Raw genomic sequence first — 14,712 nt, forward strand, 5'->3', positions numbered from 1 at the left:
CCATAGGTTTTTTCAGTAGGGCGTTGACTAGAAATAGAAGGAGAAATATGGAAAACCTTCACAAAGGGAAAAAGTCGGAACTTACAAGTCAGAGATAAAGACGTATGGAGTGTCTTATTGTCTAAAGAGGCATGAGGTGGGGTCCAGACTACTCAGCCTTGGTGTTCGACGCACTGACATGTAACAGCACTGGCTGCAAGGTCTCAGCAGAGCTGCAGGCACCGACAATCGTTCTTTTACAAATTAAGCATTGGCCACATGTGGAGTGAAAGCCCTGCTCCAGCATGTACACAGCTGCGGAAGGGATAAAAGGCTCTGCAAAAGAGCACATTCAAAATGCCCACCAAACTAGGAGGTGTTCGACAAAGAGATTGTGCCATACATATACAGGACAACCATTCAGACGAAGCAAGAAACAACGATCACATCAAAAAGATACGGAAAACACAAACCCTACTTACCATCGAGGGGGATTGAAGCACATGGTAGAACTTAATTCAGCAGCGACCTCTGTTTGCAGGAGTTTTTGGGCAGTGAAACCCTGGGTAGTGAAACATGTCTGAACAACACATGCTCTCAGTGGCGGCAGAAGGAGGTGCAAAATACAATGCGGCCGTGTTCCTGAAGCCACCACCACTTTTCGACGCTTCCAAGAAGCAAAGCATTGGAACCAGGTAGGTAGCGCGGATCAAAACATTTGATCACTTCATCGATGCAATAAAGGAAGAAGAAGATAGCAAGAAGATCATCAAATATTTGAAAAACCTTGCAGATAACAGAATGAAAGAAATGCTTAAGAAAATCTCAGACTGATGCAAAGTCATACCAATACGGAAAAGAAGCACTAGAGGCTGAGTTCAGTGCAATGCTGAATGTCGACTATTAAAGGTTTATCTTCATCCAAGTGCGACCACAGGTTGGTGAAACAATGGATGAGTCAGTTGACTCGATGTACTCATTAAAGATTGCAAGCGCTGTGACTTCTGACGAAGAAGCCATGCAACTCAGAATCATTGATGGCTGCCTTTCAGATTCATTTAGAAGGGGCAGGCTAAGAGAAACACATAAATGCTGATGGCTGTGAGAGCAGAAGAACGAGCAGATCAACAAGCTGCTGACATGCAAGAGAGAAACAGCACACCACAATTTGGCAATGACTGTGAAAAGCAAGAACAAGCATAAAAGTGACACCTATCGCTCAACATCTTCAAAGATAACAAAACTGTGATTCTGATGTGGATTTATATTGCCCATAAAGGTTACTGTTCAAGTGTAGGGCAGGTTTTCAATAGTTGTGGAAAAATGAACCACTTCATAACTGTGTGCTGAGCCAAAGAAAACTTAATTGCATCACAACAGCAAGAGAAAATGGCTAGAAGAACTTTCTAGAAGCATTTACGCCATGCCCCTACAGGTGAAAAACATCATCAGCTGCAACAAGTAGAAGACAAGCAAAATAAGTCATCATTAAGTTCATCGTACAAAGGTTTTCAAATGTCACTATCAAGTACTAGAGAAGAAGATGAGTGTGCACTTATGATAGCCATCAAACGGAGGCATGCACATGTGGGGTTGGCTGCGCATAAAGAAGATCATAACTCAAAGAAAGTTCTCCAAACAGAGTGACAAACGTCATTTGGACACTGTCCCAAAATCAAGCTGAAAGTAAATGATCATCCAATACTTTTCATCATATGCAGTGGTGAATCGATTAACATCATCCCAGTAGAACATTTTAACAGCCTCTTCCCTGTGCCTTGCCTCACTCCATCAAACACAAAGGTGTGTACCAAATAAGGACAGTAGCAGTAGGCATTTGCCTCAGTATGCGCCAGACAAACAAAGCCATTGAGAGGAAGAGACATCCTGGTCCATGCAGAGCAGACATGATCATGCACTTGAATGGAGCCAAAATGTTTTCTCGACCTGAATAAAGGGTGGTACCGTCAACTCAATTTGGAGGACACCTGTAGGTACATTACTACTTTTCAACTCATGTTGGTTTATACAGATATCGGAGACTGAGTTCTGGAATATCTTCAGCTGCTGAGATTCTTCAGGATGTTAGTCACTGAGTGATACAGCCTGTTACACACGCTTTCAATTACAGTGGTGATATACTTTTTTTTTTTTTAAACACAAATAGAATACGACAAAGCCCTTATCCAAGTGTGACAGCTACTCGTGGATACAGGTCACACTCTAAATGCCGTAAAGTGTGAGTTTCACAAAACCAAACTCATATTTTGGGCACATATTTTCTGATGGAGAGATGACTCCAGATCCAGACAAGGTGCAAGCACTATCATCTTCTTGCCCCCCAAAGATATCACCATGCTGCGGTCTTTTTTAAGTATGGCCAGCTATTGCTCGAGATACATCCACAATTTTGTTTCAGTAAGTGCCCCAATGAGAGTCTTGACAAAGTGTAATACCATTCTAGTGATTTCCGAAATGTGACCAGAGTTATAAAGGCATTACATATTTGATAGAAAATGTAATGGAAATGGCTTCTTTGACCACAAGTTGCATGCTAAAATAGTGGGATATGAGCCTGGTAGGGCTTGGGCGACATGCTCAACAAAATCACCATTCGGATGCTGTGAGACACATTATGGCCTATGCCAGTCAAAGTCTTTCTGATACAGAACGTGCTTACTATCAGCAGGAGAAGGAGTCTGGCTGTGGTAGGTCGGCAAACATTGTCTTGTATTCCTCTATGGAAAACCATTCACCATCATCACAGACCACCAGGCCTTGCTTACAATCTTTGGAAACATGAAGACTAAGATGCCCTTTCACATCAAGATAGGAAGGGTACAACTTCAAGAATATGACTGAGATCATGCGCAAAACAGAGAAGGATTAAAACCCACCAGATTACCTTTCATGAGTGCCGCTGCATCATCACCATTCGACATTCAAGACAGCTGAAGCATATTTCAACATTATTGTGAACTCCAGCAGCCCTGTCTGTGGAACAAATCATTGCTGCCACCAATATAGAAAAATACATGAACATAAATTACCACGCAGTCATGGAGGAGAAAGAACCGGCCCCTTGCTGATAATTCAGAGTTGCAAAAATTCAAAAATGTACAGGATGAGTTAGTCACCCAAGAAGGCATGATACTACGAGGTTTGAGAATTGTTAACCCTGGCCACTTCAGACAGCGGGTCATTGAGCTGGCCTATAAAGGGTACCATGGTGTTGTAGTCACCAAAACAGCACTAAAACATCGAGTGTGGTTCCCTCGACTTGATGAATGAGTCGAGAAAGAACTGAAAGCATGCCACATTTGCAATTGTTTGCCCCCTAAAGTGACGCAACACCCAGTGACAATATCTGGTCTTTCTGCCCATTCCTTGGGGAGAGTTGCAGTTGACGTTTTTGGGCCTTTACGAAATGAAGACCAGCTTATGGTAGTCATAGATGAACATTCACATTTTCCTTTAGTGAAGGACCTATCTTTGACAACTCATGACAAAGTCATAGACTGGCTTGATGAAATCTTTTCAACGTGGGGCATCCCCAAAATTCTTACATCTGATACTGACCCTCCCTTTAACACCAGAGTTCAAAGAATTTCTCATCCACCTCAATGAAAAACACCAAAAGAGTATGCTTCTCTGGCCCCAAGCCAATGGCATAGTCAAACAATTAATTGGCAACCACAAGAGGGTCATTCAGCTAGTGTCCTTGGATGGAATCTATTTGAACCAAGCCATTTGCCAGGAACTCCAGTCCTATTGATCAACCTGTTAATCCCCAGCTGGTGAGAGTCCTGCCAAGCTTGCTATTTGGGAGAGCCATCAGAACAAATCTGCCTCAATGGGTCCCTGATCGACCAGTGAATACTGACAAGATGTACGACACAGACGCAGCTTGGAAAAGATAAATTTATACATATGCAGATCAGCTTTGCTATGCCTAGGAGACAGTTTCTGACAAAGGAGACTGGGTATTAATTAAGCAGAAATGCAGACTAAAAACGAAGACTCCTTTTGCTGCTGATCCTGCTGGTTGTGGCGTGCAAAGGGCATATGGTGACAGCACATTGACTTGGACAATCCATCCCTCGGAACACATCACATTTCAAGCACCTACCACAACACTTGTCGAGTCCTGAAACTGTACAGGGAGCAACCCAGCCAGCAGGGCCGGCTCATGAGCATGAGCTTAAGGCGTGGTCGCCCATTCAAGGTGAGACTCAATCATCTTAAATCACCAGAGCTGACAGACAAGTGAGAGAACGGCTCGCCATCTAATTGAGGAAATGTGATTATGGTGATGGCTGCCACTTTTTTATTTAGCAAAGGGGGAGATGTAGCATCTTGATGGTATGTGCACTAGAATCTTCGTGGTTCTAGATGGACTCTGAAAAGGAAGTACGTAATGTAGGGAGAGGTGTCAAAGTGTGGTTAATGGAAAGTATGATGTAATGTGCAGCGTGTTAGTGTATGCTGAGGAATAAAGTAATATTTGATCGCAGCACCCATGTGGCTTAATTCATCTGCATGCTGTGGGCCTGGGGAAGACATTACAATAGGGAGGCAACATATGTGGAGGATGGTGGGGTTGCAAAGATGAAGTTAAGCTCTAAAGAGCTGAGAATAGCTTGTTGAAGGAGTCAATAGGAAACATTGCTAGTTAGTGGGGGAGTGAGGTAGAAGGTTATGACTACGTTCTTTTTAAAGTGGAAAAGTGATGTGAATAAAATTTGGTCTTACTAAGCTTTTCTGAATGTTAGATCAATCAATCAATCAATCAGTGAATTTATAAAGCGCGCTATGTACCCGACAGATGTTTCTTATTTTAGTTAGACTTATCCAGGGCCCTAATCTAAAATACCATCCAACATCTTATATCTTTGAAAGCTGAAGGTTGTGGTCATGTTTTTTCGGTAGACAGCCTTATTGTGAAATACAGTGCTTCTAGAGGTATTGGATGGCAATTCATATGGATCAACTGCTAAATAAAGATACTTGACCTATTTTCAAAGGTATTTTTCACAAAGGTATTTTTAAGTGTGTAAAGTGTGCCTCTTACAGTAATCTCTTATGTACTCTTTCATACTTTTGTGAATTGGCACCAACATCTAATATTGGAATAAAAAGGGAATATTGGCGAAATATCTATGTACATTAAGTACAATTAGAAAGGACTGTGCACTATTTGCACTTTTACTAATAGGGAGTAGGACGTGTAAGAGTACATAAAACAATATGCATGTAACCTGAAATATTACTTCCTATATTTGGTAATGCTTATGTGAATGACTACTATATCTGGGTAGGGGCAGCTCCTCTATTAGGGCGGAGGAGCGTCGCGCTCCCCCACACCCCACCATCTTCAGCAGGAGCTGCAAACCTTTAAAAATAAAACAATAATAAACAATGTTCATATCGTTTTATTTTTAAAGGGGACAGGGCCATGGGGGGTCGAGCAGTGAGGGGAGTGACCAGAGCACTCCCTTCAGTGCGCATGTATGTATGGCCGGCTGTGTTGGGCCAGCCAATCACGCATGCACACAAGGGCTCTCTCCAGCCCGGGATTGTGTTGTTGAGTTATAGAGAGCTGTCCCAGGCTCCCAGTCTGCGTTGCCCAGCTTGAGCACTCCAGTCAATCATAACGCTACTTTGAGCAGCATCTTGATTGGCTGCAGGATAGGCTGGGAGCCTGCAGTGCAGTGGAGAGTGGTGGAGAGCGGCCATAATAATCAGGTACGTTTTTTAAATTTATATTTTATTTTAATTTTATCCCCCACCCCCACTCTGCCACTTTCCCAAGTCGCCAGCCGCAACTGCCTCTGGGTTGTGGTCCCATCACAATATTATTAAGCCTTTAGAGTTAGCAAAAGACTGCCACATAATGGTTCTAAATGGGGACGGGCCATGGGGGTGACGAGCATTGAGGGGAGTGCACAGAGCACTCCCCTCAATGTGCATGCATGTTTGGCCGGCTGTCTTGGGCTAGCCAAACACACATGCCACAAGGGATCTCTCTAGCCTGGTATTGTGTTGCCGAGTTAGAGAGAGCCGTACCAGGCTCCCAGTCTGCGTTGGAGCACCCAGCCAGGGCATTCCAGCCAATCATAACGCTGTTTTGAGCAGAGTCATGATTGGCTGCAGGGCAGGCTGGGAGCCTGCAGTGCAGTGGAGAGTGGCAGAGAGCGGCGGGAACAATCAGGTAAGTTTCTTTTTTTATTCATTTTTTATTTTTGTTTTATCCCCGTGCCACTGCCTGCCACTATCCCAAGATGCAAGCCCCGTCTTCTCCTCTCTTGTGGCCCCATCACAATATTATTAACCCTTTACAGTTAGCAAAAGGCTGCCACATAATGGTTCTAAATGAGTACTGAACACGTATCGGAATTCCTTAAGGTACTCTTAAATTTCTTCTGACCTTTGTCTATCAGTTAAATATGACTTTTCTGTCATTCTAAGGCACCATTTCACCGATGACAAAGCACCCCTCTGATGTCACTGCAGGGGGGACTGCATTCACACCTGGCAGACTCCCTGGAACAGCCAATGAGAGCAGTGAAGCCAAGTCTGTGGACAAAACAGTCACTCTGATAAACCCTACAACGTTTGAAGAGGGAGGAGTAGGAGGTGAGTCCTGTCTCGCTGCATCTTTGGTGGCTATCAGTACTACGTACCTCTGTACATTAGATTGGACATTTAGTTTAATGGACTCAGACATATGACTGACTCTACTCCAGCGCTTACCTACTTTTCAAATGCATTAATCTGTCACGAAATGTTTATGCTACTCCTTCTATATTTGAGGAAATTGGGACTTTAATACAATATAGATGAGTATTGGGGGGCAGTGTAGGAGGACAAGATAAATGTAAGAGCTAGGGGTTGAACCAGAAGAATTACTTGCCCCTCAGGCCCTGTCTGAGAGACAGATAATTTAATAAATTAATGGGGCTGGCTTGCACCAATAAGGAGGAGGGTATGTGGAAGCACTACACATGAATAGGATAATGTCAAATTGCCCTATGTTAGAAATGAGGTGTCTAGTTGAAAGTCGGTTTGCTCCTTGTCCAAGTAGGGACCCTCACTCTAGTCAGGATAAGGGAGATACCAAGCTCAGATATCTCCTGCTCACCCACTTGTTAGCTTGGCACAAGTGGTCAGACTTATCTCAGAAGCAAAGTGTAATGCATTTGCACATAACATACAGTAATACAGTGAAAACACTTCAAAAGGACACCACACAGTTTTAGAAAAATAGCCAATATCTATCTGTGTAAAACAAGACCAAAACACGAATAATCCAACATAGAGTAATAAAGATATGAATTTTGCAATAAATAACTTAAAGATACGGTTCCTTGAAGTCAATAGCTCCGTCTGGTGCTATCACAGCATCGTGAACAACTAATCCAACAGTTCTGGCCGGCTGCGTTGTCATGGGCCAGCTACGGTGTCGGGAAGACCCGCAAATAGTACCTTGGAAATGTAGGGCTATGAGATCCGGAGTGCGTTGTCGCTGGCGTCAGCTCCAGAGGTCGGTGCGGGACTGTCGGGCCCTTGAAGTCACACGCATTGCAGGTCAAACTCTGGGCTGACTAAGTCAGGAGCGCCGGTGTGGATGGCTTCGGGGCTGTGCTGCAAAGCAGGACGATGCAACATGCGGTGCTCACAGGCCACGGTGCAGGCAGCTGCCCGGTGACGGTGTCCTGCGGCATCGGTGAGACAAGGGTGCAGAAACTCCTTGCTTCCTTCCAGCTAAGGTTGTCATAAGCTATGCTGGCCAGATCAAGAGTTTGGCCTGTACCAGACATGATAGAAAAGGTTTAAGGGACAGAAAAAGAAAGAAAAAGTTTCAGAACTTTGTAAAGAAGAGAAGAAAAAAAACTTTTAAAACTTTTAAAGAACTTTTTGAAAGTTTAGAGGTACTTTTCAGCACTTAGCAAAGAAGTGAGAGAAGAAAAGCAAAACTTTTTGGTTAGGTGTACATACACTGAACTTGTTTTGTATATTTTTCTCTTATGAAAAGTACAATATGACAAAGTGGTAAGTAGTTGCAAAGTACTTATCCCACCGCTGCACAACCAATGTAGGAGGCTGGACTGGCTTGTAGTGAGTACCAAGGGGTACTTACACCTTGCACCAGGCCCAGGTATCCCTTACTAGTGTAGAGGGGTGTCTAGCAGCTTAGGCTGATAGAAAAGGTAGCTTAGCAGAGCAGCTTAGGCTGAACTAGGAGACGAGTGAAGCTCCTACAGTACCACTAGTGTCACTTGCACAATATCATAAGAAAACACAATACACAGATATACTAAAAATAAAGGTACTTTATTTTTATGACAATATGCCAAAAGTATCTCAGTGAGTACCCTCAGTATGAGGATAGCAAATATACACAAGATATATGTACACAATACCAAAATATGCAGTAATAGCAATAGAAAACAGTGCAAACAATGTATAGTCACAATAGAATGCAATGGGGGCACATAGGGATAGTGGCAACACAAACCATATACTCTAGAAGTGGAATGCGAACCACGAATGGACCCCAAACCTATGTGACCTTGTAGAGGGTCGCTGGGACTGTAAAGAAACAGTGAGGGTTAGAAAAATAGCCCACCCCAAGACCCTGAAAAGTGGGTGCAAAGTGCACCTAAGTTCCCCAAAGAGCATAGAAGTCATGATAGGGGAATTCTGCCGGAAAGACCAACACCAGCAATGCAACAACAATGGATTTCCAGACGAGAGTACCTGTGGAACAAGGGGACCAAGTCCAACAGTCACGATCAAGTCGGGAGTGGGCAGATGCCCTGGAAATGTCAGCTGTGGGTGCAAAGAAGCTGCCACCGGATGGTAGAAGCTGTGGATTCTGCAAGAACGACAAGGGCTAGAAACTTCCCCTTTGGAGGATGGATGTCCCACGTCGTGAAGAGTTGTGCAGAGGTGTTTTCGTGCAGAGAGACTGCCAGCAAGCCTTGCTAGCTGCAAAGGTCGCGGTTAGGGTTTTTGGATGCTGCTGTGGCCCAGGAAGGACCAGGATGTCGCCAATTGCGTGAGGAGACAGAGGGGGCGTCCAGCAAGACAAAGAGCCCACTCAGAAGCAAGCAGCACCCGCAGAAGTGCTGGAACAGGCACTACAAAGTGGAGTGAACCGGAGCTCACCCGAAGTTGCACAAGAGGGTCCCACGAAGCCGGACGACAACTCAGGAGGTCGTGCAATGCAGGTTAGAGTGCCGGGGACCCAGGCTTGGCTGTGCACAAAGGAAATCCTGGAAGAGTGCACAGGAGCCGTAGTAGCTGCAAAACACGCGGTTCCCAGCAATACAGTCTAGCGTGGGGAGGCAAGGACTTACCTCCACCAAACTTGGACTGAAGAGTCACTGGACTGAGGGAGTCACTTGGACAGAGTTGCTGAGTTCAAGGGACCTCGCTCGTCGTACTGAGAGGAGACCCAGAGGACCGGTGATGCAGTTCTTTGGTGCCTGCGGTTGCAGGGGGAAGATTCCGTCGACCCACGGGAGATTTCTTCGTAGCTTCTAGTGCAGAGAGGAGGCAGACTACCCCCACAGCATGCACCACCAGGAAAACAGTCGAGAAGGTGGCAGGATCAGCGTTACAAGGTCGCAGTAGTCATCTTTGCTACTTTGTTGCAGTTTTGTAGGCTTCCAGCGCGGTCAGCAGTCGATTCCTTGGCAGAAGGTGAAGAGAGAGATGCAGAGGAACTCTGATGAGCTCTTGCATTCGTTATCTAAGGAATTCCCCAAAGCAGAGACCCTAAATAGCCAGAAAAGGAGGTTTGGCTACTTAGGAGAGAGGATAGGCTAGCAACACCTGAAGGAGCCTATCAGAAGGAGTCTCTGACGTCACCTGCTGGCACTGGCCACTCAGAGCAGTCCAGTGTGCCAGCAGCACCTCTGTTTCCAAGATGGCAGAGGTCTGGAGCACACTGGAGGAGCTCTGGGCACCTTCCAGGGGAGGTGCAGGTCAGGGGAGTGGTCACTCCCCTTTCCTTTGTCCAGTGTCGCGCCAGAGCAGGGCTGAGGGATCCCTGAACCGGTGCAGACTGGCTTATGCAGAGATGGGCACCATCTGTGCCCATTAAAGAATTTCCAGAGGCTGGGGGAGGCTACTCCTCCCCAGCCCTGACACCTTTTTCCAAAGGGAGAGGGTGTAACACCCTCTCTCTGAGGAAGTCCTTTGTTCTGCCTTCCTGGGCCAAGCCTGGCTGGACCCCAGGAGGGCAGAAACCTGTCTGAGGGGTTGGCAGCAGCTGCAGTGAAACCCTGGGAAAGGTAGTTTGGCAGTACCCGGGTCTGAGCTAGAGACTCGGGGGATCATGGAATTGTCTCCCCAATGCCAGAATGGCATTGGGGTGACAATTCCATGATCCTAGACATGTTACATGGCCATGTTCGGAGTTACCATTGTGACGCTATACATATGTCGTGACATATGTATAGTGCACGCGTGTAATGGTGTCCCCGCACTCACAAAGTCCGGGGATTTTGCCCTGAACAATGTGGGGGCACCTTGGCTAGTGCCAGGGTGCCCACACACTAAGTAACTTAGCACCCAACCTTTACCAGGTAAAGGTTAGACATATGGGTGACTTATAAGTTACTTAAGTGCAGTGGTAAATGGCTGTGAAATAACGTGGACGTTATTTCACTCAGGTTGCACTGGCAGGCCTGTGTAAGAATTGTCAGATCTCCCTATGGGTGGCATAAGAAATGCTGCAGCTCATAGGGATCTCCTGGAACCCCAATACCCTGGGTACCTCAGTACCATATACTAGGGAATTATAAGGGTGTTCCAGTATGCCAATGTAAATTGGTGAAATTGGTCACTAGCCTGTTAGTGACAATTTGGAAAGAAATGAGAGAGCATAATCACTGAGGTTCTGGATAGCAGAGCCTCAGTGAGACAGTTAGTCATAACACAGGTAACGCATACAGGGCACACTTATGAGCACTGGGGCCCTGGCTGGCAGGGTCCCAGTGACACATACAACTAAAACAACATATATACAGTGAAATATGGGGGTAACATGCCAGGCAAGATGGTACTTTCCTACAAAGGGCTGCGGTGTGAAGCGGGGCGGTGCGACAAGCAGTGTCTTCAGGTCATGGCGGAGGCAGCGGCGGCATCATTGCTGAAGCACTGTTGTTGGTAGGCCCAAGGCGGCAGTGCGGCACGGGACGAGCTTAGTGTGGTGCCCACAGTTCATGGTGCAGACAGGGGCGTCTGTTGACGACACTAGAGTGGATGGCTGTGGTGTCGGTGGACCAGTTCTGTGGTGCGGGACAGGACGGTGCTTCGTGTACCTCATGAGCCGTGTCCACAGGCTGATGACGGTGCAAGAAGAGGCTCGGTGGCAGCGTCAAATGGTGACATCGGTGAGGCGAAGGTTGCGGTGTGAAGCGGGGCAGTGGGGCTCTGTGTGGCGTCGGCAGGTCATGGTGCAGGCCAGCAGCGGCATTGGCGAGGCGCAGTGATTTTTCTTCTTGAACTGCACAAAACACACACTTCCCAGTGCTGTGGCAGATGAAACTGAAGTCTTTGATATCCCTGAGACTTCCAACAGGAAGCAAGCTGTACTCCAAGCCCTTGGAGAACTTTCTCAAGCAGGATACACAGCAGAGTTCACCCTTTGCTCTCTTCCCAGGCAGAAGCAGCAACTGCAGGCCAACCCAGCAAAGCGACACAGCAAAGGAGCAGTACTCCTCCTCCAGCTCTTCTCCTTGGCAGAGGTTCCTTTTGATTCAGAAGTGTTCTTGAGGTGATCTAAAGTCTGGGGTTTTGGGTCCACTACTTATACCCCTTTCTGCCTTTGAAGTAGACCTACTTCAAAGGAAAGTTTACGTTGTTCCCAAGATCCAGCCTTGCCCAGGCTTGGCCCCAGACACACTCCAGGGGGTCAGAGACTGTGTTGTGTGAGGGCAGGCACAGCCCTTTCAGGTGTAAGTGACCACTCCTCCCTCCACTTTAGGCCAGATGGCTCATCAGGATATGCAGGCTACACCCCAGCTCCCTTTGTGTCACTGTCTAGAGGGAATTCACAACAACCCAACTGTCAGTCTGACCCAGACATGGAATACACAAGCGGCAGAGGCCTAAGGAAGAAAATGCCCACTTTCTAAAAGTGGCATTTTCAAACTAACAATCTAAAAAATAACTTCACTAAAAGATGTATTTTTTTAATTGTGAGTTCAGAGACCCCAAACTCCAAATTTATATCTGCTCTCAAAGGGAATTTGCACTTTAAGGATATTAAAGGCAGCCCCGTGTTAACCTATGAGAGTGATAGGCCTTGCAAAGTGAAAAACGAACTTGGTAGTATTTCACTGTCAAGACATGTAAAACACATCACAGTACATGTCCGACCTTTAACATACACTGTACCCTGCCCTTGGAGCTACCTAGGGCCTACCTTAGGGGTGCCTTACATGTACTAAAAGGGACGGTTTGGGCCTGGCAAGTGGGTACACTTGCCTGGTCGAATTAGCAGTTTAAAACTGCACACACAGACACTGCAGTGGCAGGTCTGAGACATGTTCACAGTGCTACTTATGTGGCTGGTACAATCAGTGCGGCAGACCCACTAGTACCCTTTGATTTACAGGCCCTGGGCACCTCTGGTGCACTTTACTAGGGACTTGCCAGTAAATCAAATTTACCAAGCATAGATAAACCAATCACCAATACAATTTATATAGGGAGCATGTGCACCTTAGCACTGATCTGCAGTGGTAAAGTGCACAGAGACAATAAACCAGCAAAAACAAATCAGAAACAATAGGAGAAAGAAGGCGAAAAGTTTGGGGACAACCCTACAAAAAGGGCCATTTCCAACACCCTATATATCTGTTGGCCATGTCAGTAATGCATAGAGCCTGTGAGCATTGATTTTGGCCATTGTTGAGAATTTTTCACATAACACACTCTTTACCTCTGCCCTAAAGTAATTGAAAAATGTGACTAAAGTGAGCCCAATTTTATAGCTAGCGTGCGTCCTCCATTTATGATTTTTGAATCAAATTAGAAAGTGGTTAGAAGCCTGTGTACCAGCATACATCTATCCATGCATCTATTCTATTCTTATATTCACCTTCATTTACCAACGTTTTAGTTGGCGATGGAGGGTCTTGTCATTTGTTAAATCCTTTCGTGATTTTTTTCTCCACAGATAAGGATATTGGATCAAAGCCATTTCTAGGAACAACGTCTGCAGGCAGCGTCGTCGAGCAACCACCTCCGAGTCCTGTTACAAAATTCCCAGGAGACACTGGAGAACCAGGACTCGGTCCAGCATCTAAACCCACAGGAATCCCAGGAATTGCGTCAGCAAAGCCAGGGCAGGAAGTACCAATGGGACCTGAAAAGGGAGTTACAGGACAGCCAGGTGTGCAGGAGGAAGTAGATGTCAGTGGGAAGCCTGGCATCAGGAGTCCAGATACGCCTAAAAAGACTTTAGAACCAAGAGCTACTCTGCGTCCCGGGAGCCCTGGTCTTGCAGGATTGTCTCCAGGATCTTCCTTGGGCTTCTGGACAACAACTCCCTCTGGCATAACAAAAAGGTTAGGAGACACGACTCCTCAAATGGCCCGTGTCACATCAGCATTTGGGGAAACAACAGTTGCAGACAGAGGCCGTCCCACTACCGGAGTCCCTGGAATTTACACTGGAAGCTATCCATCTGGAATACCTGGACTTGCCACTCCTCTCACGGGTAATAAGCAATATTCAATTAGTGCCGCATTAGAGGTGCAGTAAGTCTGTTGTAAAATTGTTATAATGCTTAAAAAGAGCAACAAGAGAACCAGGGTTAACTAAGATCTGCAGGTACCCTGGTTCATTATTTATATATTGACGGATGCCTTTCACGTGCATTTAGTTCATCAGGGTCGACTTTTGTGAGCAGAGTCCTCTGTTGGGTGGAAATGTATGTATTGCCTCTGGTTTGCTACAGAAACATCATACAATCCTGGACTTTCTTGACATAAAAAGACCATTCGCAGGTCTGATGATCCTAGAATGAATCATAGGACGGATACTATTAAGGACACATTGTGAGCTCCAGGCTTGCCCTATAGCCAAATATAAGCAAATTTGTGACTAGTTTGTGGCTGCATGACCTTCTCTGAATCATACAGAAGTTAAGGCTTCATCAGATAGAACCTGGCTTTCTCCTATTATGATGTCAGCTCCACTGATTGCCTGGGAGATGCATGCCAGTCTCCATCTCTCTTCATTAGCATTATTAGACAAATGTTTTTTTGTTGTGCTATAAAGTCAATGGTGTGTCGAAAAGGGGCCCCTTTTGCTTTTTTCACCCACAATGCGCTAAGGTGTCATCACAGTTGCACGTGTTGTCGGGTTCCTTCACATGATATACGTCATTAATATATGTACAAGTGATAGCCCGTCAGAACCTTGACAAGTAAACTTACAAGGAGACACGCCTAGGCCGATGACCCTTTTGACCACGATCGGAGACTTCCCAGAACAAAATATCTTTTTGACATCACAATCAATATATCAATAACCCAATCAATATTCGCAGTAACTAAACAACAAGCTAATCAATAACATTTAGTAAGAATCAATAAATGAATACACCATGACCTTTCGGTCATGAATAACCACACAAATCTAGTTAAGTGTTAGGATATTTATTCCCTATTAATTACAGTCTAATAATTATCTCCATTAATTTCTTTAGCA

The 14,712-nt window shown here is 45.6% G+C and overlaps 1 protein-coding gene across 1 annotated transcript in view; it reads left to right on the top strand.

The window, feature by feature from the left end:
- The window catches only part of LOC138261625 (SCO-spondin-like), a 1,514,343-nt gene that overhangs the window by 522,388 nt on the left and 977,243 nt on the right, over nucleotides 1-14,712 (top strand). Inside the window, exons 52-53 of the mRNA XM_069210750.1 lie at nucleotides 6,448-6,615; nucleotides 13,175-13,717. Of these exons, the coding sequence (XP_069066851.1) occupies nucleotides 6,448-6,615; nucleotides 13,175-13,717 (711 nt within the window). The remainder of the gene's footprint in view (nucleotides 1-6,447; nucleotides 6,616-13,174; nucleotides 13,718-14,712) is intronic.

This window comes from Pleurodeles waltl, chromosome 10, assembly GCF_031143425.1.
Source record: "Pleurodeles waltl isolate 20211129_DDA chromosome 10, aPleWal1.hap1.20221129, whole genome shotgun sequence".
NCBI classification, from domain to species: domain Eukaryota; kingdom Metazoa; phylum Chordata; class Amphibia; order Caudata; family Salamandridae; genus Pleurodeles; species Pleurodeles waltl.